At 49.5% G+C, this 25,104-nt stretch overlaps 1 protein-coding gene and 1 long non-coding RNA gene across 4 annotated transcripts in view; one reads left to right on the top strand and one right to left on the bottom strand.

The window, feature by feature from the left end:
* The first annotated feature begins 384 nt into the window (after positions 1-384).
* On the top strand, positions 385-11,997 carry LOC148055611 (uncharacterized). Its single transcript, XR_015704444.1, has 3 exons — positions 385-664; positions 7,385-7,479; positions 9,545-11,997. It is a non-coding gene; the product is annotated as an uncharacterized LOC148055611 (long non-coding RNA).
* Positions 2,881-25,104, bottom strand: part of HGD (homogentisate 1,2-dioxygenase) — a 37,445-nt gene continuing 15,221 nt past the window's right edge. For all 3 annotated transcript variants that reach the window (XM_087755952.1, XM_009460523.2, XM_087755953.1), the window contains 13 exons: positions 23,138-23,209; positions 20,561-20,649; positions 18,754-18,859; positions 14,771-14,830; positions 14,228-14,319; positions 13,528-13,562; positions 12,247-12,326; positions 12,018-12,117; positions 9,556-9,680; positions 8,859-8,963; positions 7,537-7,663; positions 3,848-4,029; positions 2,881-3,239 (listed from right to left, as the gene is read on the bottom strand). In XM_087755952.1, the coding sequence (XP_087612078.1) occupies positions 3,108-3,239; positions 3,848-4,029; positions 7,537-7,663; positions 8,859-8,963; positions 9,556-9,680; positions 12,018-12,117; positions 12,247-12,326; positions 13,528-13,562; positions 14,228-14,319; positions 14,771-14,830; positions 18,754-18,859; positions 20,561-20,649; positions 23,138-23,209 (1,305 nt within the window). In that variant the 3' untranslated portion in view covers positions 2,881-3,107. The remainder of the gene's footprint in view (positions 3,240-3,847; positions 4,030-7,536; positions 7,664-8,858; positions 8,964-9,555; positions 9,681-12,017; positions 12,118-12,246; positions 12,327-13,527; positions 13,563-14,227; positions 14,320-14,770; positions 14,831-18,753; positions 18,860-20,560; positions 20,650-23,137; positions 23,210-25,104) is intronic.

Raw genomic sequence — 25,104 nt, 5'->3', positions numbered from 1 at the left:
GAGTTAATTTTTCTTTTCCTTAATAAAGTACAAGCCTAAACCGTGCATTTGTTTATTGCAAAAAACTTCTGGATAAAATTACCCTACCAGACTTGGAAATAGTGGGCTGAACACTGTCATGCTGTATGTGACTAGCATTTCCACTAATTCTGTGATTCCTGTGAGTGAGAGACAAGAAGTAAAAAGATAAGGATTTTTATTTTTGACACTGATTCCCTTACAGTATAGGAGAATTCCATCTCACCCCTGCAAATGGGCCATGATTAAAAAAAAAACCTCACGAAGCATAACTGAATCTTGTGCCTGCAAAGATGTCTGCTCCGCTTATTATAAGAACCTAAGTCTTTTCTGCCCAGGTCAGCTGGTATAGGGGGCTCTGGAATTGTTACTGCCAAAGTACTGAAATGTGAGTGCAAGGAAAAGATTTTTAATTCAGACTTGAATTTCCACATGGTCTGTAGGTGCCATCATGGTCCAAACAACCCTCGTTCTTGAGACGTTCTACGTGAGCGATTTCTTCCCAAATGTTGAGGTCAATGCCAAAACCTCCGTCTGATGTAAAAGTTGAGAACGTCCCTCTGCCTGCTGGGAAACTTCGCTGTGTTCTTGACAGTGAAGTCAGCAACAGCAGCTCTGCTAAATCCCTTTCCTGCATGATTAGGATGTAAGTATGGGCCATTTCTAGTCTCTCTTCATCATAGTGAGTTGATGAGATTTTTCACAGAATCGGAGAGTGGCTGAGGTTGGAAAGGAGCTCTGGAGGTCATCTGGTCACCTCGAGCAGGCTGCCCAGGACTGTGTCTGCGTGGCTTGGTCCGCGCTCCAAGGATGGAGATTCCACAGCCTCTCTGGGCAACCTGTGCTAGTGCTCAGTCGCTCGCACAGTAAAAATGTGTTTCCTGATTATTTTTTATTTTTTTAAAGTGTTTGCTATCGTAGCTCTTCCCTTTCCTGTCTGGGTCATGAAATGTTGAGGCAGCGGGGGCTTGGCCCTCACGCTGTGTGCAGCAGCTGTGTAAGGCCGTGGCCTGCTTTTGCAATCCCCTATGTGCTCTCAACAACCCTCTTGCACCTGTCTCTGCGGCTTGTTCTTCTGCTAGCTTAGCTAAAGCTAACCCAGATCATTCTCTCTGCAGAACAGCTTCTAAAAGACTGTCACAAATGATATTACAAGGTACAGTGGTGGGTCAGTGCAGAGAGAGAGGCATCAGTGCATGGAGAAAGTGGTAGTTAGGGAAAGAAATAATTGCTTGTCTGGGCACGCTAAATTAACTCTCTTCTTGCTGCCACAAACTAATTTGATCTCCCAGGACCCATTTCCTCAGCTAATTGGAACTTGAGTTGCCACATATGTAAATTCTCCCTTGCAGCTGTATTTGTTTCGGGCCAGTTGAGCAAGTGGTTCGGGACGGGTTGTGGATGAGTGCCGTGCCTCTACTCTTTTAGGCCAGCCCTGGATTGATGCTCACAGCACCTGCCACAGCCCTTTCCTTTGCAGATGAGAGTGCCTGATGCTACGTCCCTGCAGATTTGAGCGTGGTGCTTGGGGGAAGGCTGCCCTACTTTTCTCTCTCGTTATTTGCGGAACTCCCCAAGCTGTTTTCTTGCAAGGAACGAGCGCTGGAGGTGGGGTTGGTGGTTTGAGGCAGTGGTGCTGGGTGCGTAGAGGAAGGAAAGGAGGGTTTCCCTTCAGAAATGTAGGGCGAGGACAGGAGAATGAATGTGCCTCGTGGAATTTCACCCTTGACTGATGTGTTACCACCTGTGTCTGCTTCAGTGATGAGTCTATAGCAAGAGAAACTCAAGCCTGCAGGTCACTGAATGATAATTTAGGTCCCAAACAAAAAACAAGCTTTTCCCCTCTGCCTGTGAAAGATTTAGACCTCATTTATCCCTGGATCGGTCTGATTAAATCAGCTTCTCTGGCAAATTGATTCTCCTGAACGTCCTTTTCTGAGCTGCCTATTTTAGAGTAAACATCTCCCTGTGGATTTTATAATGTAATACTTTGCTCAAAGCTGATGCTTTTTTTTTCACCAAGGATCTGGTGCAGATCCAAAACCGATGATGGATGTAACTGTCTGAAGCTAGGTGTTGCAGCTCTACATTTCCTTCTCTTTTAGAAAATTGAAGATTACTTCTCTTGGGAAGTAAGAAGCGTAGATCCTGATGGCACCAAGCTTAGGAACTGTTTCACATGGGTACGTGCTAAAGCACAGGCCTGAGGTTTGGGGTGCCTGGGCTGTGCTCCTGGTTCCCAGCCTACTCGGGGCTTCGCTTTCTGCCTCCGCCCTGTGGAACTCCCCACCTGGGGGTGAGGCTTGCATACTCCAATGAATTTTGAGGTCCTCCACGTTGTTGTCTGTAATTGAGCTTTCTTCCAGGTACCTTCCCAGGAACAAAGGCCTGGACTGGCCAGACAAGCCCTTTTGCATTTGCTATGCTGCAAATTAGCACTTAACTAGGGAGAGAATTTGTCAAGTGCTGACAAACCGATGTTGAAGAATGGCCAGAGTGTGGGGTTGGAAACTGTCCCTCACTTAACAGTGAAGCGCTTTGGATTCTCCAACCTTTTCTAATTTGCAGTCTACTTCTCTGACAATCAAGTCTTTCCTTGGCAACCCGCCACAGGGCAGCAGGTTGAAATGGCCTGCCCTAATAGGAGGCTTAGGTCTGCTACAGCCTTCGGCTCTGTTTGGAAAGCTCTTCTGCTACAGACAGCATAAAATGCTTTATAGATCCCTAGTTTCTCCCTGTGAAGGATGCACCAGGTCGTGTTTTCAGGAGGCCCTGTGAAGAGGGGCTGGCTGTTACCTCGTATCTGCACCAGGTACAGCATTCACACCAACTACACAGTGAGAGCCACGCAAGTACTTCAGCTTCAGCGTGTCACCAGGAAAGCTTTAATTGGATACTTGAAAGTTAAGAATAATGATGTTTTTTTACTGCATTTCCCAAGTTACATAGGGATGATCATTTCTGTGGCTCGGTGGCTGCTGGAAACACCGTTCTGTGCTGGAGCACTCTGCGTTGTCCGAATCACCACATGTAGGTATGCTGGATTTCCCTGTCTTCATTCGCATATTGCAAGCGAGAAATACTTCTCTTTACTTGCACTTAGGGTTGAAATGGCTTTTCAGAGGTTCCCAGCACTTGTAGTAGTTCTTATCTAGGCGATTGGAGGTCTGGAGGCCCCATTTGGTGACGGCCAGACTGAGGGACGACTCGAACATGAAGGCCTGTTAGGAAGAGTGAAGGTAGATTAGGGCAAGAGTGCGAGTTTACGTCCAGGCCGGGTGGCTCTGCTCTACCACAAACAGGAATTGCACACACGGTCCAGCCCTGCCAAGTTCTGCCTCCGATCAAGCCAGGAGGAGAAAGCTCTTCAGAGCTGGCATTGCAATGCTGGTATTAGCCAGGTCTCAGGAGTGACTTTGGATTCCCTGCATACCCAGGAAGGTGAGGTTGTTCCAAAAGCTCTAGTTCAAGGTCTGTTGATGATCATCATTAGATTTTAGTGGGTGGAGAAAGGAGGACAGTCAGGGGTTTCGTTTCTTTGTCCATAGGCTAAGACAAAAATTAAATTAATCAGCATGAAAATTCCCAGCTTCCTGCTCAGGCAACAATTTATGTGGGCAGATGATCAAAGCTGCCTGGCATCGCCTGTCTCCAGGGGAGCTCCTGGGAGCTGAATGGTGCTGATTGGTAAGGAAGGTGAATGCTGCAGCCCTTTGTTCCAAGGACTTTTCCAACTTGCCAGCAAGCAGCTGGGCTGTACTTTGAGAGTGGCACAGCCGCAGGATGCCGTGCTGTATTCGAAATCTTACTGGCTCCCTTGGCTCCTTACCATGGTCCCTTCTGCAACCCTCTCAGGCTCCAGCTTGGCTTTGCTCGCCTTCTCAAAACAGTCAGCATCTGGCCCATGAGGAGTCATCATGCTGTGCAAGCTGGCCCCTCCGGGCTGGAAGCCTTCCTCCTTTGCTTCGTAGTGGCCTTTGATGAGCCCCATGAACTCACTCATGCAGTTCCCTGCAGGAGACATAGAGAAGAGGTTGCAACGCAGCGTGATTGGAAACATCACAGCTGGGCTGTGAGCTCCTTGAAACCCATGAGCTAAGCTGGGCTGGGCAGTGGGTGGAGTGGAGGTTCCTAAGCAGGACATCGCAAGAGAGGACATCAGGGATCCTGCAGGCAATGCCTGTAAAGCTGTACAGGATGTATCCCACTCTTAATTATCTGGATTCTGAAACTGAGAGCTCCCTAATGAAGGTGCATTGATGTTGGTAGACCTGTGCTTTTCCTACCACCTCAAGCTGTGTAAGTAGTACACCTGCATACGGACTGCATGGTGTAACCTGATATTTACGGACTTGGGTTAGAGATCTTAAAGCACTGGAAATAAAGTTCAATATAATCATCCCTGTGTTGCGGGCACTGAGGCGCAAAGTGCCTGGCCGGCAGTCTGGTGAGAGAGCCTGGTTTGCTGTCCCAGGTTATGAACTTGAAATCATTTTGTTTGATATTCTTCTACCACCTCCAGTCCAGCCAGGCGCTTCAGTATTTTATGCTTTTGATTCATGCATTATTTACTTACTTCTTGAGAGCCACTGTATGGCCAAAGACAAGGAGCCAAATTCATCTTTCCCCAAGGAAGAATACTTTTAAGGAGACCCTCTGAAACCAATGGAGTAATATACCACTAACTTAGGTAAGGATGGCTATCTCTAATCATCCAGTACTTACTGAGTTCTGCTTCCTGTAAGGGAAGTACTTTAACAACTGCCATCCCAAGCTTTCAGCTTTAGTAGACCTGATGAGACTAAACAATATGGCAACTTTCTGCTTAGTGGTCAGTTTTTACGAAATCAGGACACGCTTCTGTAGCTATGTTATATATAGCCCTTTTTAACCACTAGTTCGGTCTTCGTTAAGTACAATCCAGGGTCTGAAATGTTTAACAATAAAACTAATTTAGCTCAAAGCAGAGTTGGCCTATATACGTATGCAAACATTTATTAATTTTCATCCCAAGTTGTCAGTATCTCATGTAAAACCAGATTATTATGGGTTTTTCATTGAACTCGCTCATGGAACAGGCTGCCCAGGGCAGCGGTTGAGTCTCCATCCCTGGAGGTATTTAAAAGCCGGGTAGACGTGGTGCTTGAGGACATGATTTAGTGGTGGACTTGGCAGTGCTAGGTTAATGGTTGGACTCGATGATCTTAAGGGTCTTTTCCAACCTTAATGATTCTATGATTCTGTGATTCTATGTACTCCGCTTAGTGCACTCAGACTGCTGTACAGACCCTAAGAGCTGGATCGCCAACGCGCCTGCAACAGGACTCATACTATTGCCTACGAAGAATGGGCTGGTGAGTAGGAAACCAGGCTAGGACTTATGAGATAAGCTGAGTCCAGTTTCTTACTCATTCACAGATTTCCTACGTCACCCCAAGAACTTAGGCGTGCCTCCGTTCCCTGTCAGTAAAATAGCGTTGTCCTCTACAAGCAGGATGCTGTGAAGTTAAAATCCCTTAGTGGCCATTAGATGTTAGGTCCCACTGTAATGAGAATCACACAAGTACTCTCCCAGACAGATGCAATATATGGTATAAAAGCTCTATCAATCAGACACATTTTTCAGCTTGTGGTCCAAAGACCCTAGGAGTAATTCACAGCCTCCAGGGATGTAGAAAGGTGACCAAGAGAAGTCGGTATTTATGAGCTGCACAGCCACCTTTGTATGTGAAATTGTTACAGTGTCTGGGAGGAAATTTTTGGACCACCATTGCTATATTTATACTTGGGGCAAAGTTAAGGCAAGACGAAAACCATGACTCTGAGTGCACCCGAGTTCTCCAAACAACAGCTTTCCACTGCACCTGAGAAGAGGAGGCAACAGGGGATTTCTGGCAAACAAAGTAGGCTTTTTGTAAAATATTTGGAGAGAGGAGAGTTCAGCAGCACTGACCTTGTGCTACTTTTATCCCAGAGTTGCTCTGTCCCGTTACACCTTTCTAGTGGTATAAGATTCTCATTGCTGCACTAATTTCAGAGGGAACTACCGTGCAGTGTCTTGATAATTGACTATTGCGATATCTGCGTTACCCGCTCAAGCTCTGCCCCTCCATGGCTGGGCTAGAGTAGACAACCAACCTGCTCATCATTAATTTAGCGCTCAAGCCTATGGCCAAGGTACTGTGGTCAAGGTAGTTGTGGTAGTTGTCTGCTAGTAGTACTAGCTGTGGTAGTTGTCTGCATGGGTACTCTTAGTTCACGACACAGATAAGAGAACGAGAATTATCTCAGCCGTCTTCTACCACAGATTAAGCAGGGTTGAACAAGTTCGTCTTGTTCAACACAATGTGTCTGTGGAAAGTTAGCACAGCTCTGCTGATGCGCAGCAACTTAATCGTGGTAAACCGGCTGTGTGTCTCACCTTTTAGGGTCTAATAAAAGAGGTAACTGAGACCTGGCACTATCCCAGCTGGTCAGGAGGCATGTTTCCGTGTCACACTCATTATCGGGAATGAAAGCAGAATGACAGGGCAGGACTTTGCCTGTGGGATTTACTCAGACGGCGGCACATCTGCCTTGCAAGCGCCACTAATTCTGCCAGCCCCCAAGATGCTTGGAAATACGTCTGAGTAGCAGGAGGAGCTGGCCATTAAACTGTGGTTAGTAAGTGTGCAGAAAGCCTCTCAGCACTTCAAAGTGACCATAGTGTGACCTTGATATAGCTTCTGAGATGGGGCCTTGTAGCTGTTGACAGAAGGGGGTGCATGAGCAAGCTTTCCCCCTCAGTCTCATAGAGCAGGTTGCCTCATCCCTACCCTGGAAGGGCGACTGGATTTCTAGCATCCATTCAATGCAATATGTGTCCATGCTCTGCCAAGACAAAACCAAAAAACTGCCAAAAAGAAACCGGCTCTGGTGATGGCAACCGAATCCCCCAAAAATCAACCAACTGCCTGAGAAAGAGCCCAGTTCGTGATCTCTGGCTTCTTAGACGCCAGTGGTACCTCCATCACTCTGCAGGTGGTGACGAAGGGCTCACGAGAGCCAATTCAATCCTTTGCTGTAACTTTGATCTCACCCTGAAAGTGGCCTCGGGCAGCTTTGCTTCTCACCACCTGTGATGTCATATTTTCCTTTCTCCTGTTCTTTATCTATGTACTCTAATGAGATATTAAGCAATTCATGGCTGGTTGACAGGACAATTTCTGATGCATTTGTGCAATGCCAAGTTCAATATGCACCCGGTCTCAGCGGGAGCCCCTTGAGTCCAGATGCATCCATCTATGCAGACACCACCAGCCCGTCATCTCTGAGTTTTCCTGAGATGCTCTAAATAGGAACGTCTTTGGGTTTGTTCATTTTCCAGGGAGGACTGACTGACTCCAAGAAGCTGACTCTAACTGTGCCAAGGGCAACAAATCAGACTGCTTCTTCCCTGCCCGTGCTCTCAAATAAATGGAGGTTTGTTTTTTCCCTGCAGTCCTGTACTCAAGCACAACCAACAAAAGGCAGACGTACGGTGGTAGTATGGTGGACGGAAGGTGTTGTTAGCTACCCCCCATCGCGGGGGGAATATGACAAAGTCAGCAAGTGCCACTCCAGGACGGGTCGACTTGGCTGTCAGGACAGTGAAGATAGAAGGATCCTGAAAAAAGCAAAGCAAAAAGCATGAAACAGAGCAGGGCTCAGAGCTATCTGCTCAGGCCATCCAGCCGGTAAACCTGACTGATACAGCCTCTCCCTTGCCAAAACACTTTTACCACCTGCACCTGGTGGTGTGGGTGAGATTTGTGACCCTGTGTGACAGCATCCAGCATCTCAATCCCGTGCTGAACATGGGAGACAAGTGATGGGACTGGATGGTTTTTCCTTTAGGCAGCCTTGGAGAGCCTTCCCTGCCCCAGCAATGATGCCCTTGGAGCCGACAGCACCCATGCAGGGGAGGGGCAGCCCTGCAAGATGGGGTACTGTAATTCCAGGAGCGGTCTCCAGCACTCCTCCTACCACGAAACCGCACCTCTTCTTCCTTAGCAGGTTACGGAGGACAGGAACATCAGGCTGGAGGCATCTAGCCTCACAGCCCTGTTAGTTTACAAACAGGGAGAACAAAGTGCAGAGAAATTGTGGCTTGCTTCAAGGATTTTTGAAGTCTCTAGTCCAGTAAAGTGATTTTCTGGGCTTCAATCCCAAAACCATCCTTCTCCTGGCAGGTTTTTCTGGAGTTTAAACAATACTTTCTGTTAGTTGTCTCACTAGAAACGCTCCAGTCTCCTTGCACACCCACTTGCAGAAGCAGTGCCAAGAGATGGCATCGCTGCGGGCACCTCTCCCACTGGGCTGGTTTCCTTTTTAGAAGAGCTGCTCACATTAGTTTTGGCTTTAGTTATTTTCCATAAGATCTAGAAATTATTGCAATGAAAGCTGCCAGCTCTTCAAACGAGTATCAGTGCTGGGCTCAGAGGAACCAGGGAAAGGAGTCTGTGCAATTGCAAGAAATAAATCGAGGCAAGAATTTGAAGCAAAAAATCTTTTTGCTGAGTTGCACGGTATGTGTTGGCTTCGGTATTCAGTATATCCTCCAGGGTGCAGAAATTCTATGCTAAGCTGCATAAAGCTGTTTAAGAAGCTGATCAACCTCGAGTTATGTCTTTGTACCACAAAGGAGGTTGTCTTTCTCTACAAGAGCTTGGTTTGGGCCCAGGGAAAGCAGCGCAGGAGATTTCACACTGTTTCTTAGAGCACCACATATTTTTTAACAGGTGCTGAGCCCCTGGAGCTTAGGGTGAGTTTGGATGGTATGCGTGCAGCATTGATCTGCCTTGCCCAGCTCCAGAACTTACCGCATGGTCAAAAGCAACAGCATTAATGACCATGAATTTTTCCAGATGGTATTTATATGGCGTGTAGTTCCCATGCCAGGCTACAACGTTGAAGGGGGAGAAATCCTACCAAGGCAAAGAGACAGAGGGTTACCATACACAGCCTTCCAACTTGCTGCACATATGCAGGGCACTGCTCTTTCCCAAATTAAAAATGGCTTTAGTGCTGGCGAGAGGTGCACCAGCAACCTGGAGCACAAAGCCCTTTAGGCACAGCCTGATGTCGCGAGGACGTGGTTTTCCTCAGCATTTCCACTTGGTGAGCCTCAGCCCTCCCTCTGGGGTTTGGTCTCTAAGGGCTTTCGAGTGCTCAGGCAGTGCTTGGACAAGGCCAGCTGCAACACTGGCTCTCTGGTAAGGAAACCCTGGCTTTTCACAGCAGCCCCAACTCCTCTTTTCTTCTCTGTCACTATAAACGTAAGGAAACACTGAGGCAAAAAGACCGTCGTTGAGTCTTTGGGCAACCAAGTCTTCACAAACACTTTTTTCCAGACTGAGGAGCCTCAACTGGGAAGATGAATGACCCAACAAGGCAAGGGTCCGCTTAGACCAGCAGGAGCTCCTGACACTACGTACACACTACTGAGTTGCATATCCCAGGCCATGCACTGGCAGTTGCTGAGCTTCAGTGTTACCTGTTTTCCCAGGGCATCCTCACCTGCTGGGCTGCAAACAGCTTGCCCTGGTACTTGCTGATCACTGTGTAGCCCCCCGGCACTTGACGGTCCTCGTACCACGCGACGGGCACCAAGAAGTCACGCGGGTTGGCCAGGCCATTGGCTCCTGTGAAAGAAAAAGAGATGTCAGAGCTCTTCGGGCAACCTGCAAGCAAAGTGGCTGGTGCAATTCCCTGGCTTCGTGGTTGTCCTTCTGCATTTTGAATGACCTTACTGCTTCTTGGCCCACCATGAGACCTGAAGTAGTCACGTATTCTTGTGCTCCTATGAGTTGGTAATTGTAATACATCCTAGCATTTAAGTCCACGCTCACCTTATGTGACAGGTCTCCCCTAGTTCCCTTCAGCCTCAAGTAAAGGCATGTAACAACTAGGAATTAAGCAAAAAATGGAGGGTGAATTACTCTCTGTTCCTGGACATCCTGCTGGTTGGACACTTAGCCATGCAGAAGTTACGAGGCACGTCATGAGGGGGCCAAATACATTTCTGAATGCTTGCAAAAAGAGCAATGAAATAGTGATAGTGATACCTACAGACTCTGGGGCTAGCGATACCTCCAGACTCTGGGCATACTGAGGGGTTGGCTAGTGTGAGGAGTGCATTTTCAAAGGGCAAAGCACCATACGGGTGCTGAAGTATTCTTCTTCTTCTCATTAGTATTATTGTTACAAAGTGGTTTTGAATTTCTTGGATAAAAATGCAGACATTACTACCTGCTGCTAAGGTTTAACAGTCAGTGCTTTTCTCCAGCTGTCATTTTTCAAGTGAAAAGTGAAGTTAGAATAAAGTAAGACTGAAATACAAAGGATCTTGGTCTCTGAGGGGAAGGCAGGTAGGTGGTGAGAAGAGGAGCTCTTATAATTACCACCTCCTGAAAAGGTTTACAGGCAAGTGCACTCATTTTCTTTTCTCCAGAAAGTAAACCTTATAATAGATTCCTGCCTTCTGGAAACGTAAAACACACACCCCCCCCCAACCCAGTCCAACAGTGTCTGAAAAACCAGCTAATGGGGAAACTTGTTACAAACAGGCTGGGGCAACAATATCAATAATCAAGTGGAGGAGGCACAGAGCGCAAGAAGTGGGTGACGGCAGGTAACCTCAGCTGGCTGAAAGGAAAGCTGCTGAGAAATCACTGTAGGCTTGATGTGGAAAGAGATGTACCCAGAACATCACAAGGGAGAGGTGCTCGAGCAGGGTCCCATTAAATGGCTGTGAATTGGCTTGGTTCCCCACTGCAAGAACGATCGGCTTCAGTTTCAGTATGGCCATGAGATGTTTGCAAAGGCCCTCTGCATGCAGATGGGCCATGCCAAGCTTGTTACTGACTGATAATACCTAGGCAATTTACTTCAAGCATGGCCAGTCTTTTAGATCTCAGAGAGCTATAAAACAAGCCCAGTCTAGTGGGGAAAAAAACCCAACCCAACCTAAAATGAAAAACAACCAACCCCAAAACCAGTCTGAAAGTGGAGAACTATTGGTACCGGTTTTGTAGTTATTTTAGTTTAGTTTCACTTCCTTTCCCTGAGACAATCTTAGTACAGTAACCAGAAGGTGTTTTTCTCAGCAAGAAAAGTTTGGAGGTGAGTACTCCAGGGATAAGGAAGGTGAAATATCCTGAGCTGAGCACCTCCGGAAAGCTGGCTGGGAAATCACAGCAGGGACGGCAGGGCTTCAGATGCCGTGCACCCTCGCAATGTCTCTGTCACGGCAAGAGGCTGTGCCTCTGCGATCTGTGACATTGCACGGGCCAGGAGGCAGCTGGCAGAGAGGATCTGTGATTTATGGGAGAGCTAGACCTGTGCTCAGTGAAGGCAGATCCGCCCTGGCAGCACAACACAGAGGTGCGAATATGTTGCTGATCCCAGTCCTGTGCTGCTCATTTTACTGATTTTGAATTCTCCAGGGAGAACAGCTTCTGACACTGTGGCACTGCAGGCTCTAGAGCTCTAAGGCACCTCTGTTCACAGAGGTGGGGGGAAAAGCACTTGATTAAATCTAAAATGGGGCTTCAAGAATATCTGTTGCCTCTGAAATCTGCCTTTCCTTTTACCAGGTAAATTATCTCCTATTTACTCCAGTTTATGCCATACCTGTAAGTAAGGGGCATCAGCGATGATGGCCTTTTGGATTTGTTTTGGTAGGAATGGATTCAGAGCCAGCAGATGGGAACTCCCAGATCAGAAGGGAAGAGACAAAGTGGAAAAGGGGGAGAGAAATGGTCCCTTCAGTCCCAGGGAAATCTTGGAACAACCGGGCTGTCACATTTTTTCGGGGGGATGCTTGCTCTGCTGGGGAATAACAGTGCTGGGATGGAAAGCATTTTTGGGAAGAAGCGTGTGCATGGATGTATTACACAGGAGATAAAAGGATGGATTGGGGCTTGTAATTCCTGGCTGTCTCTGTGAAATTCACTGTAGGTTGGATTAGAGATTGTTACCAATGGGTCCCAGGTCAGGCAGCTCGAAGTGTGCCCCGTACACCTCCAGGATGTAGCCTCTGGTCTCTCCAAACACCTCCACACTGAAACGCATTCCTTGCTGGAAAACAAAGGAAGATACTAGGATCCTGCCAGGACTTCCCTGACAAACCATGAACAGATGAATGCAGGAGCTGGCTTGCTCCAACATCAGGCTCTGAGCCACAGGCAAGGTGCAGTCAGCCCTTACCTGGATGACACAGATTTCATTGGGCTCCACTAGCATCTTCCCAAACTCGGTTGTGATGAGGAGTTTCCCTTGCTGGGGCACTGGGGAAACAAAATGCAGGCAGAGGAGCTGAAGCAAGGTGGTGAATGCCTTTCTCTGTCCACCAAGAGCACTTCGGCTCCAGGGAAGAGCAATGGGCCCTTTCTGACCCTGCTTCACAGCAGGATCGGGCTCCTTCTCCCATGCAGAGCCTTGCAGCAGAGATGCCTGCACCGGAGGGAGAGCTTTCAGACCAGCCCCATGGCCCCCATGTCACAGCAGGCGCCTGTGTGAGGTTAAGCCACCCATCACCTCGCGTCCCCTTGACGTCGGGTTTGAGCCACAGATGCTAAGTCCAGATAAATGGGTGCTGATATATCCCAGGCCTTACCTGTCCATATCATGATCTTCATGTAAAATGATGCACGTACCCATCCTTCTCATGACCCTGGCAGTGTGAGAAGTCTGGGAATAGCTAATACTCCCTGCTTCCTCAGGGTAGAAGCAATGCTACACTAACATCTGCATTATTTTCCTGGACTGTCCTGGCACAGGAGAGCTCGCATTTTGACTTGAAAAACTAGCAGATTTACAAAACCTGTCCTAGCACTTTTACTTCACAGTACTGAGGGAGGTGAATGAGAACAATTTAATAGCTATTTTATGGGAGAATTGCTTCTGCTGGTGACCCGAAGGCATTTCTGTCCCTTGGTCAAGAAAGAGACAAGCAAATATCAGGCTTCTGATACCACTCAGAATATTTTTTGGCATGTGCGCACTTTATGTGCCATGCTTACACTCACCGCGGCGGTCTGGTTGCCTGAGGCTGGCAGAGCGCAGGAGTTAAGCTGCCGTGCCAAATACTCTTGGACTGAAGCAACGAAGGCATCTAGCTGTAAACTTTTCAGAAATCCTGAGGCTTATGTTTTCCAGAAAACCTCAGCCTGTGGCGTGCCTAATACCAGTCTGGGAAGCGCTGGGAAAGGATCCCTGAGCAGCACGCCAAGGAAGCTGGGTCACTGCACAAAACCAAAGTTGAGGTCTGGCACAGAGGTTGAGGTCTCTGAGCTGCACGGGAGCGGTGCAACGCGCCCAACAGCCCAGCTGGTGCCAGACCACCAAATCTGGATGGCATGAGGGTGAAGCCAACCCTCCCTTCCAATCTTGGCCGTAGGGCCCAGGCTTTAGAGGAACAAGAGGCAGGCAGGTGGCAACCCAGGCAGACCCTTGTGGGGGAAAGGAAAAGCTGAAGCATCAACTCACCAATTAGGAAGTCGCCATCCGAGTTATAAAGGCATCTAAAGAAAAAGGAGAACAGGAAGGTCAGGGTACTGTAAGTCCCAGGCGCACACCATGACCACATCTGGGGAGTTTTCAGCTGGGAGATTGACGTGGCAGAAGTCTCTCCTTCGGCACCAGAAATGCTGTTTGCAAGTCAGTGAATGCAATATATGGGCCAGTGGAGAGGAGGCAGGGAGGTTTAATGTGCATGGCCTGGAAGCAGGATCTCCTCCGACCTCTGCCAGGTCCCCACCTTTGTGGCCATGGGTGCATCAGGCGTTGTAAACTGGGGAGCAGGGCTGACTTCCCCCATGAGCCGCTGCAGAGGGTAGTGGTGCCCATCAGAGGCTGCATGCGTGTTGACCTCTGAGGAGCAGCTCCAGTCCCTGGGACGAGAGCACCCGGATCCAACACATCCCCTCTTGCCGCATCCCCATGCCCAGCTCCCTCCTTTTCTTGGTGGCTCCCCACCCACTCTCCCAGTACTTGGCCATGGAGCACAACCTGCTTCGCAAACACCTGCCATGGACACCATGAACGTCTTTGCCTGTGCACACAGGAACACAGGGATGTGGAGACAGCACTGCTGGGAGCAGCTGGACTCAAGCACAGCGGCAACAGCCATACGCACACAGGCAGCCAGCCCGGGGCAGCCCGAGCCTCCGGCGTAGCAGTCACTGACCTATCAAGCATGGAGGTGTTGCAGACGAAAATATGGACAGCGATGCCATTGCGTCCTCTGGGCTCACCGGCGCCGCACAAGGTGTGCAGTCCCTGCGGGCAAACCCAAAGCACCGGGAGTGAGCGGCGGGCGGCGGGGCAGAGGCCAGCCCCCTTTCCTCCCCTCATCCCACCCCTTTGCTGGGGCTCACCCCCTCTCCCCGCTTCCCATACTGCTAGCAGCCTGTCCACATATGGTCTTTGGCCAAACATGTTGGGTTTACTTTAATACCTCAAGGTTTCCTTAGCAATCCATGTAAGCTGGTGTTTTCCAGCCCAGGGACTGGGCTTTTTTGAAGAGTTCCTTGAAACGCAATGAAGAAAATCAAGTCTACTGTCAGGTGGTTGAAATCTGGGATCCTCTCCCCTCCCACAGATGCTCTGCAAGCCCAGAAGTGTCAAACCCACTGCTGTTAGCCCAATGCTGAGCATCCCGTGTGCTCTGCTACTCCCCGAGGTGGAGCAGAGATGGAGGATGCCCAGATGCCCTGGTCCCCCAACTTACGCTCACAAAGTCCAGCTTATTCTGAGGGGCTTTCGGGATCTCAAAAGGTTTCCATCGCAGCTAGGTTGCAGCAAACAAAAAGCAAGAAAGCGATGCCAGTGATTATAATGCAAATGGTGGCAATTCAAAAGAAAGCAGACCCCTGTCCCCCCCTCTGCTCCTGAGGTAGCTTTCTCTTTCCTCTTTGCCTTGCTTAATTTGGTTTACAGGTTTCTGTTGATTTATGGAGCTTTTTTCCCTTTTTAATCATAATTTTGTAAAATAATTGGCAGACCTGTGTAGAGCCAAGGTTAAAAAAAACCCACCCTATTTAAAAGCTGTCTCTTCCTCTATCCCTAACAATACTGTTGAGAGCAAAGAAATTCAGATGAGCCGGCTTTGCACAGCTGAATTGTCATGGTCCCGTGCTCCTACGCCGCGCTGGATGATTCACTCCCTCCACGACCCCAGCGTAACACTCCTGTTTGCTCCACCTCATTTTCCCCACATCTGAAGCAGAAATATCTCTACCTGTGTGAGTGGGAGCTGCGAGCAGCACTAATTACCTCTTGCAAAGCCTGTCGAGATCCTCAGGCAGAAGGTGCCAGAGGAGTGTGAAGTATTTATTACTGCTAATGTCATATTAAGGGTCTTTGCAGCTCTTGGGGATGAGGTGCTGTGGCTGAGAGCCTCTCACTGGGGGGGTTCAGTGCAGACCAACCCAAACACCCCAAAATTAGGAGGATGTTGATGTGGCCAGCTGCCAGATATATCCCCTGCATCGATACGCTTGACCCCAGGTGAAAGTGCCTGTGACTCTGGGCATCCATGAGAACATTTTCTTGCTTTTAGCTACCCGACCTGGCAGTTCTTGACATGTTTTTAGGCTGGCGCCCTGAGAAAACAAAGCTTATGGCACTGTGTGCCTGTGCCTGCTGCTCCCCAAAATTTTGAACTATGTGAAATTTCAGCTAAATTTGAAAGGGATACAAAGATATTAAATTCCCCCAAGCCTCATGGAAGTTTTCCAAACCCAAATCAAAATGTGGGTGCCCAGGCAACTTGTCAGGCTCTCCTGGAGAGCCAGCCTCGGGAGGAAACAGGCAACTGCGCCCAGCAAGTACGTCTGTGAGTAAAGCTGAGCGAAGCAGGGGCTCATCACTAATTAATCAGCTGCACCCCAGGCCTGGCCCCACAGCTTGGCCCTCTCCGCTCTGCTCTCCGAAGCCATCTGCTTCCAAAGGGTGTCCCACCGCCACAGCCTTGCAGCAGCCCTGGATTGCCTGGGTTGGATCCGTCCCTCTTCCCTTCCTCCTCCCATCCCGTCCGCTGCTGGGCAGAGGCACGTTTTCCTCCCCAGGAGACCTGGGCAGCTCCGTGCCGGTGCCTGCTCAGGGTGACGTTGCTGGAGTGCCGGGTGGAAGGGAAGAGACTGCTGGAGAAGCTGCGTGTTCTGAAGGCACCGAATGCACCCACCAGCAGATCAGATGTGACCCTTGCGAGGTATTGACACCTCACAGATGAGCCAGTAAGACAGGGCTGAACCTCAGGTTTTGCTTTCGGACTTCTTTAAAGCATGTTTTCCTTTGGTTTCCAAGACAGCCTTCCAGACATGAACCAGGGCCAACACAAAGCATGGTCAAAAGGTGCTCCAGAGCCTGCTGCCACCCCCAGCAGTGGGACCTTCCCCAGCTCCCATTCATTTCATGGCAGCTGTGAAGGCCAGTGGTGGCATCTCAACGTGAACTGTTCCTCTAATGATTGTTTTAAGCCTTCAGGGTTGGGAATTGGGACCCAGTTGACAGAAACCATTGGGAAATACTGACAGAAAGGACGCATGGAGAGACAAAGAGAGAAGACCAGGGGGAGAAAGAGAGAAGGAGGGACAACAGGCAAAAGAAGAGAAAGAAATGCCAGGTATAAAGATGGTCTAAAGGGAAGCAAATTTTCTCACTGAGGAATGTGGAAGATGACAGTACATCTACAGATGAAGTAATAAGTATAGTGCAGTTCCTACATAACAGCTTCAGTTTCACTTTGGTCCCTGTGGACACGTCCACAGTTGTCATTCCTGTGGGACGAGGAGAGCAGGGTATTGGTTTGTCATCCAGCCCGTTGGTCGCAACTGAAAATGGTTTCTGGCCCCTCTCTTCCGCAACGCTTGCAAACTGCAAATCCACTGCCTGGCTCCGCGCGCTGTTCGTCCGCTGCGTCTCTGCTGCATTTGGGTCTCACCAATGCAAGAAGAGAAGAACGAGCGCCCTGAGCCAGAGGAGAAGTCCAAGACAGCCAGTGGCAGCCAGCGCCAGGTGCTTAAAATGGGGAAGCTTTTAGAGCTGTTTCCCTGCTGTGTGATCTGTGAGCCTCCTGAGATATGGCACCTCTGTGCTCACTATTACTTCATAGGTTTTCTCTCTCCAAGGTTTGTCCAATCACTTTCTGAACCCACCTGGATCCTCTGGCAAGAAGTTTCACAGTTTATGCATTCATTTTTTTTTTTAATGTGACATTCGTTATTGGTATTAATTTTCTCCCTGCCTCTCAATCATAGCTTTCCTTGGTCATCTCTGTTCCAGGCTGGAGAGCTTTCTTCTGTTTCACCACTTCTTGCACAGGTGTCACCCCATATTTTTTTCATCACCTTTGTCCCCTTTTCTCTTTTGTCCCCTGTGCCTTTTATGATTCTGCCATTGTCTTTGGGCAACGTTAAAGGATATTTTTTCCCATTGACTTCAATGATCTTTGCATAAGGTACCTCCATATGGCCATCCTTTTAGAGGGATTACAATTGGGAAAGCACCTTAGGTGAGCTGGGCAAAAAACAAAGCACCGCAGGGAAACGTCGGTCTGGTCCAACAAACGGAACCTGGTCTCTGGCTCTGCTTCAGAGAGGATGAGAAACGAAAGCAGGAAGATGGCTCCCACTTACTGCTAGGAAATAACTCCTCTGGGTTTGATGATTGCCATTGAAAGCAGTGAGAGAAAGAGTGGGCAGGAGCTTCGTTGCTGTTCCCTTAGGTAAAGGATGTACTACGCGTAAATGGCTTGAGATGCTTGAGAGCCGGGCATCTTGGAATTACCATAATCATAAACAACCGTAATGGTAGATGTGGGCTACGAAAGGGCTTCAGGGATGGATGAGGTGGTAACAGAAGTCGTTGGAGCTTCATTTGGGAAGGAGCACCAAAGGGACCTAAATGCCAGCCTGTCACTGCTCCTTGGTCAGTGGCTGGAAAACATTCCAGCAGAACTGGGAAAGTATTTAGACATATGGTGAGGCTGCTGGGAGTCTGGAAACTAGCTAATGATAATGCATCAAAGGGCAAAACCTGAGAGGAGTAAAAACCGATGACCATGAGGTGGTGTTGAGAGGAGAATGGCAGGAGGAGAGAGTCAGATTAGCAAAGCCAAACGTTCTGGGTCTGGCAGGGAACAAATCATGATTAAAGACGATGGCAAGGCCATAACAGAGGAAGACAAATGCCGTGTCTCTGCGTGACTCTCCAGAATGAAGCTTGATTTCCCACGAGGCTGCACAGAAACGGGCTGGCAGCCAGCAGCCTCTCCGACAGCACAGGGAAGGAGGGGACGGATGGCAGAGACATGCTGCTGCTCTGCCTGCTGGGCTGGGGCATGGTGAGCCTTTAACGGGGGAAACTGCAGAGGAAGAGAGAGCAGCCTGAGAGGTGGCCAAGAGGAGCCCCCAAGGGAGACGCTAGATAGCACAGACCAAACCCTGTGACACCGCAGCCGTGCTGGGAAGCAGCACAAGCGTCCGTCGAGGTGGGAAGCAACAAGCATCGCATCGAGGGCTGTTCTTCCTTGGATGACCCATAGGTAGGGAACAACGGGTGGCAGTCAGGACCCAGCTCCTGTGTTGGCCAGACCCCCAGGTCCCTACGGCTCTCCTCAGACCTGTTGCAGCTCAGTGCCTTTGCACCCCTGGTTAGCTTAATATTTGACTGACCTCCTGGCAGGACCAGGGCTCTTTCCAGCATGGTTACCTGGTTGGGGTCAGGCTCAACTTCATCCCAGTCGTGTGTCAAGTGGCCCTCCCTGAGAGGTTTGAAGGGTTTGTGGCAGACGGAAGGTAGGATCCGATACAGCCAGCTACAAAGAAGGAAAAGACCTGGATTAGCCTGGGGAAGAGGTTAAACCCCCTGGGTGGCTGCTGGCTGATTGAGCTCCTAAAGGCATGAATAACATTGGTGGCAATTGCACCAAAAGATGTATTAAATATCAAACACCAGCCTCACAGCCAGAGGCTTCCAGAGAGATAGCTTTTGATTATAGGCTCTAAATACAAATATATGCTGTTCTATGTAGGTAGATGTCTATATTTGTGTTTACATATAGTTACATATGTTTATATTCACACACATATATATGTATATAAAAAATAAAAATACACCTTTATCTGTGGCTGAAATAAAGCAATCTCTGAGGTGGAAAAAAAGCCTATTTAAGCACAGCTACAAAGCAGCTCAGACAAGACAGGGGCAAGCACGCTATCTAACTGAAAGTACGGAGGAGCTTTCAGGAGACAGAAGGTCACAGCCAGTATCTGAATTTGGATGGACTACTGACAGTAGCATCCTATGCCTGACTGGCCATGCCCATAGGACCACCGGTGAGCCCATGCCGCCAAGACCAGAGTTTTATGTGGGATGATGCTTCCTACTGCTGTAGGAGGTCCCCCATGCCTCCATCACTGCCTGGGACCATCACTCTCCTTCCTTGCTGCCTGCTGTGTCCATGGCTGCAGCCCTGCCACCCCCACCGCTCCGGTGGCCACGGCCAGCATCCGCACACCGTGCACAGGTGCAGCCAAGCCCGAAGCTGGGCTTTTAATCAGGCAGGAGAGCAGAGGTAATCAGGAAAGCCTGAGCTAGGCAGGGCTGCCAATGCCTTTGATGTGTTAACAGCGGTGGTTGCAGTTTGGGTGGGTAGGAGAGGGGAGGAGGGAGCTCTCCCTTGAGAGCTGGAAAATTTCCATCAAGGACATCTTCGTGCAGCAAACAATGATTCATCCCTTTCCCACGCACACCACGAGCTGGCACCAGCCTGGAGAGCAGAGCTCTGCTAGGCAGCTCAGATGATGCATTCGCCTTTCATTTGAACGAACAACAGAAGGGACAGAAAAGCCGCCGTGGGAGAAGCAAGATGAGAAACCCATCTTCTGCAATCTGGTCATGGCTGGAGCACGATGACCGGGACAGAGCTCTGGGACATTTGCTACCAGTTGGAACAAGCTGTCCCCAGCACTGCTGGGAACGCGGGGTAGTGAGCAGTGTGCTGGGTGCCTGGCGCTGGTCTGAGCCCCTGGCCAGCCCCGAAACGGGTACAGGCTGAGCTGGCGCCTCACCGGCCATAGCCAGCATGCAGGAGCATCCCTTAGGAGGAGGGAAGAGTCCTGCTCAGAGGCTTGTTTTTGACACTTGTCCATCGTGCTTACCCATGCCAGTCGCAGCGGTGATGTTTTCGCAATAGCATCAGGGCTGAGACCCTGAGGTTGTTTCGCACAGCACACAGACCCCTCGAGATCATCAGGCCCCCATGAACATCCCCTCCCCTCCTTGCTCAGAAAACTCTTTTCTTCCCCATACTGACACCCCTTTTCCCCAGCATTTTTGCAACCCACTCACCCCACCGAAGCCTTTCCATTCCCTCTCCCATGGTTTTTTTCAGCACATGGTGGCGGTTTTTCACCCACCCGGGCTCGCAGAAAGCGGTGGTGGCACAGAGGCATCACTGCCCACTGCTTGCCCCACGCGCCCCACATCGCCCACCCACTGCCGGGGCTCACCGTACCTTCGCTTGTTCGTGGGCCGGGGACAGGTGAAGGCAGAGCCCGAGAGCTGTTCAGCGTACAGGCCGTACGGGCAGACTTGTGGGTTATTCTGAATGGGAGGAGAAGGAAAAATAAGGAGTGAGAGGCAGCGGCACGGGATTTAGCTCTGGAGCCCACGGCAGAGCACTGCGGTGGGTGCCCGGTGCCCCGATGCCATGGGGTGGACTGTGCTCCTGAGTCTGTGCATCAGCCCTGGCAGTCATATCTTCTTGCTCCCATGAGGCTGGATGCCCTGCGGGTACCAGCCAGACTCCAAACCCCATTCCTGCATGCAAGAGGCTACAGAAGTGCCCTAAGGAGTCAGCACTGCCATTGAGGCAACACGCCCGCTGCTAGAGCAAGCTGTACGGGGCAGTGCTCAGTAGGGTTGGTGATAGGAGTGTCAGGGAAAAGGGGATTATTCCCAACGCATACAGACTGCAAAGCAGACTGTTGTTATGCACAAATCTTTTTGAGATCAAGTGTTCAGATGGGCAGCGCCAGAGCATCATGTCTGTCTGGCTTTCCAGAGAGCTGACAAAGACTCGCAATGGCTGCACCTTTGCTTTTCCCCTCCTACACACTAAATACCTGCTTCTCCTGCCAGTGGTGTTTGCTGCCCAAGAGTGGCAGTGACCTGTGTGGGAGCCTTTGCTTCTCTGCAGGGCTTCTGCACAGTGACAGCCCTCCTTTGGCGTACAAAGGGGGCACTTTCCCCTTTGCAGAGCCAGGGGTATGACTAGCACAGGTTTAGCAGCCCTTGTGAGTTCATAAGTGAAGGACAGAGTCCTCCCTTTCAGAGAACAGAAACGAAACATTTTGATCTAAGTAGGCCAGCATCTATTTGTCTGAGATCAGCAAGAAGCAAAGGCATCCAAGAACTGCAGGAAATACCCCGGTGGGACAGTCATACACCATTTGCTATCCCATCTCCCTCCTGCAAGGTCTAGTTTAGCATCATCCTGTCATCCTGCTGCGGCTGAGCAGATCAGCCATCCATACGGTACCAAACACTGCCCTGACAGGTGGGCAGAAGGAAGAGGTAAAGCTCTCATAATGCACATAGCTTCCAGCCCTCAAACTCCATCTTCTCAGTATGGGTATGCAGTGAAGCAGGGGGATCAATAGCCCTTGTCATTTTTATCTTAGCCAGCACTACTGCAGATGCCAGTCTTTTATAAATACTGCAGAGGAGAAAGGATCCACCCCTGGGACTGGAGATTTTTTTGTCTAACTCGTTTTCAGATTTTTCTATTAACTCCTTTGACACCGAGTCCAAACTCTGTCCAGATGAGGGTACCTCCACCAGAAGCCGGAGGGTTCTCCTCTCCTGGCAAGGGGTGCTGCTCTGGGAAATCACGAGGAGCACATCCACCACAGCCCACTGCCTGTTCAGGCCAGCAGTCACCACTATTGATCTCCCAGTTTTAAGGTGCCTCTTTCTTACGTCTTTTCTCCACCCGTCTGCTATAGCCTGTCTCAGAAACAAGACAGGGCACCAGCTGAGCCATCAGTCCGATCCAGCACAGCCGTTTTTCTTTCTTGTGGGCACACCATAGGCTGCAATGCAGACCTAGGGGACATATATACGCATTTAAGGTGTTCTAGTGTTGTGTGTTACTATCTACACTGGCACACAACGTGTAAAACGTCAGAACTGGGGAGATCCAGAAAACTCGGGAAAAGCAAAGGGTGAAGTTCCCTGTTTGACCTTAATTCTGCTGGCCCCTTTGCACAGAGGATGAAGAGGAGCTGACTTGCACCAAGGGATGTCATCGACCGAGCGTCAGCTGCTGCCATCCAAGTCCAAGGGTTTACAGGGCATCCAAGGGAGGGCATGGTCAGCCCCAAAATGTGTGCTGGTGTAAAGGAGACCAGCGTAAAGGAGATGAGAGAGCTTTAATTCTTCAGGGTTTCATTCTTGCCTCTGTGGACCGAGTGGCTAGCATCACATGGGTCGTGATTCCTTTCTTTAAACAGAAAGAACCAACATAATTTATTTTAATCTAACATGCTCAGAAGTTAGTTACTTTTAAGAACGAATCTGTCGGTTTATTACTCCAAGTGTTCATGTCCCCTCCCTACGAAGAAGCTGCTCTCCTGCCAAAGGCTTATAAGCCAGCCTCATCGAACCTAATTCCTACAGAAATCCCGAAAGCCGCCTCTCCTGCGTGAGCACATCTCTCTGCCAAGCTTCAAACTTCTGCTCTGGCTTATTCCAGAGCTGATGGCTTCCTTCTCAGTGTGGCTGAGCCACTTCTATTGCAAACTCCTTTTGGAAAAAATGGTGTTGAGTGGAGGTAATTTAGGCAAGTCTTAACCCCCTAGGTGAAACTTGGAAGCTCATGAGTAACTTAAAAACAGAAAGTATGAATGGAAATCTTTAATTCTGATTTTTGCCAGCATCTTATTATTCCAGTCCCGCATAAAGAAGGCTCCTGGAGACTTTTGTGGTGGCAGAGAGAAAGGAAACACATTAAGATGAAAAGAAGCCCAGGGAACCAATATTCGCTGTATTCCATGTCATTTTAACAAAGCACTTTAAAAAAACTCAGTACCTGTCCCTCTGGTAAAGCTCCTGGACAGCGTGGATCCTCAGAAACATGTTCATTTCCAAATCCTGACATGTACTGTAAAATAAACCACACAACTCATCAGTGTTTTGAAAACACAAGCAAAACCTCTCCAGACAACCCATCCACCTCTTCCCGTGCTTTTTTTCCAGTCTCTCTGTATGCATTAAGTCTTTCTCAAGTCATCTACTTGCGTGTTGCCACAGACCATTTTCACAGCTCCTGGGTTCGCTTCGTTAGCTAACCGTGAGGTGGACTGGGAAGCACAGACGGGATTTGCTCTGCTGCTGAATCTGCACGTACATTTTGACCACATTCTGCACCATGCAGGCACTTGAGAAAGAAGCCAAATATCAGACATACAGTCAGACTCAAGAACAACAGGGTCGCAAATAGGAAGAACTGTACACCAACATTATGGAGGTGTGCTAGCACCATCCAAGTGAAATCTGACTTCTCTTGAATTGTGGATGTTCCAAAATCTGCAGACTGCCTTGCAATCCGTGCACTCAGCCATGGCCCTCGGATGCTCAGGGATTGAAACCGGGAGTCGTTTGGTTGTCAGATGCTTGTGACACATCCCCATGACCATCAAGAAAAAGGTCAGGATGTAGTTGGGATGAGGGAGGAAAGGAAACTCAGCTGGCATTTAAACCATGTCACTGGTTTGCCCTAAATGAGTATCGCCCAGTTGGGCGTGAACCATGGTAATAAGCAAGAATTAATCCATTACCAGGTGATAATCTGGTTTTCTAGGGCGATGTGTACCTGAGAAACCCATGGATGGAAGAGACCTTCTCCCATGCCTGCTCTGCCTACAGCTGTTGTGGTCCGAGGGAGAGCGTAGCTAAAGGCCGCAGGACCCCGGAGGATGCGGCTCCCAGCTTTGTGGCACTGAGAAAAGCCGCACAGTAAACCTGAGCCACGCGGGGGAAGCAGGTATAACAGAGACCTTAGCTTTGCACTGACAGAAATGTAAATACAGTCCCTTCAGATGCTATAGAAAGGCATGAAGCAACTCTGTTGAACTCTGCGTGAACACAGAGGTGTTTTGGCAGCGATCAATGGTTCAGCTCCGTGGCCCGGGGAGAGAGTTAAATATTAATGCTCCCCTCTGTCAACTGCAAGAGTAGCCGGGCTCCTGGTCTGCCTCACGCAGCGGCGCTGGGATGGCAAAGCCCAGGAGTCCCAACCCTTGGCTGACACATGCACGCTTGCTGCGACGGGGTGGCTGCGGCGCTGCGATGCAGCTGCCGGGGGCTCCAGTGCTGAGAAGCCCCGGCAAGCGGCAGGCACCCTCCCTCGGTGCGATGCGACACCCCGGGAGGCAGAGGTCTGACACAAAGGCGGAGCGACAAATCCCCCAGACCTGGTTTATTATATTATTATAGCGCCTGGGTTATTTCCTCAAGGGGTTCTCGGCCTTGCCCAATTTGCAGCCCTCCCTAGAAATTTCCCAGTGTAGCAGACACTCACAGATCAAACCTGAAACCTCCTGGGAAACCGTGTGCTTTCCTCAGGCACCTTTCAGCGACCTGTAAGAAAAGCCCATTCCCAGGGGAGCCAGGCTGGCTGGAAGCCCTGCTTAGCCTGAACCTGAAAATCTCGGTTTCTGTTGGTTCAGGGAGGATATTTCTCTCCTCCTTACAAACGAAGAAACGAATGTACATCGCTAGGACTCTGCTCTCCGCTGGGTTCTGCAAGAAGCATATTGATATGCAAAGCAGCAGGTCACCTAAGCAGCCTTGGCAAATGTATTGTACTGGAGCATTTCTTTCTTTTTTTTTTTTTTTTTCCTTTCTTTTTCTTTCCCTCCGCTCTTTTAAATGGAAATGCAGCAATATCTGATGGGACTGCAGCACTTCCAGAATTGACTGAGACCTCCGCACTGCATCCTCCTCTACCAGCAACCTAAAGGTGGTGGAAGCATTTGCCTGCGGGGCAGCCTTGAT

The sequence above is a fragment of the Nipponia nippon genome, unplaced genomic scaffold, assembly GCF_047370975.1.
Source record: "Nipponia nippon isolate SJK-2023a ecotype South Korea unplaced genomic scaffold, ASM4737097v1 scaffold_2, whole genome shotgun sequence".
NCBI lineage: Eukaryota > Metazoa > Chordata > Aves > Pelecaniformes > Threskiornithidae > Nipponia > Nipponia nippon.
Note: the sequence above shows the minus strand (reverse complement) of the source record. Positions and strands in the feature narration are given on the sequence as shown.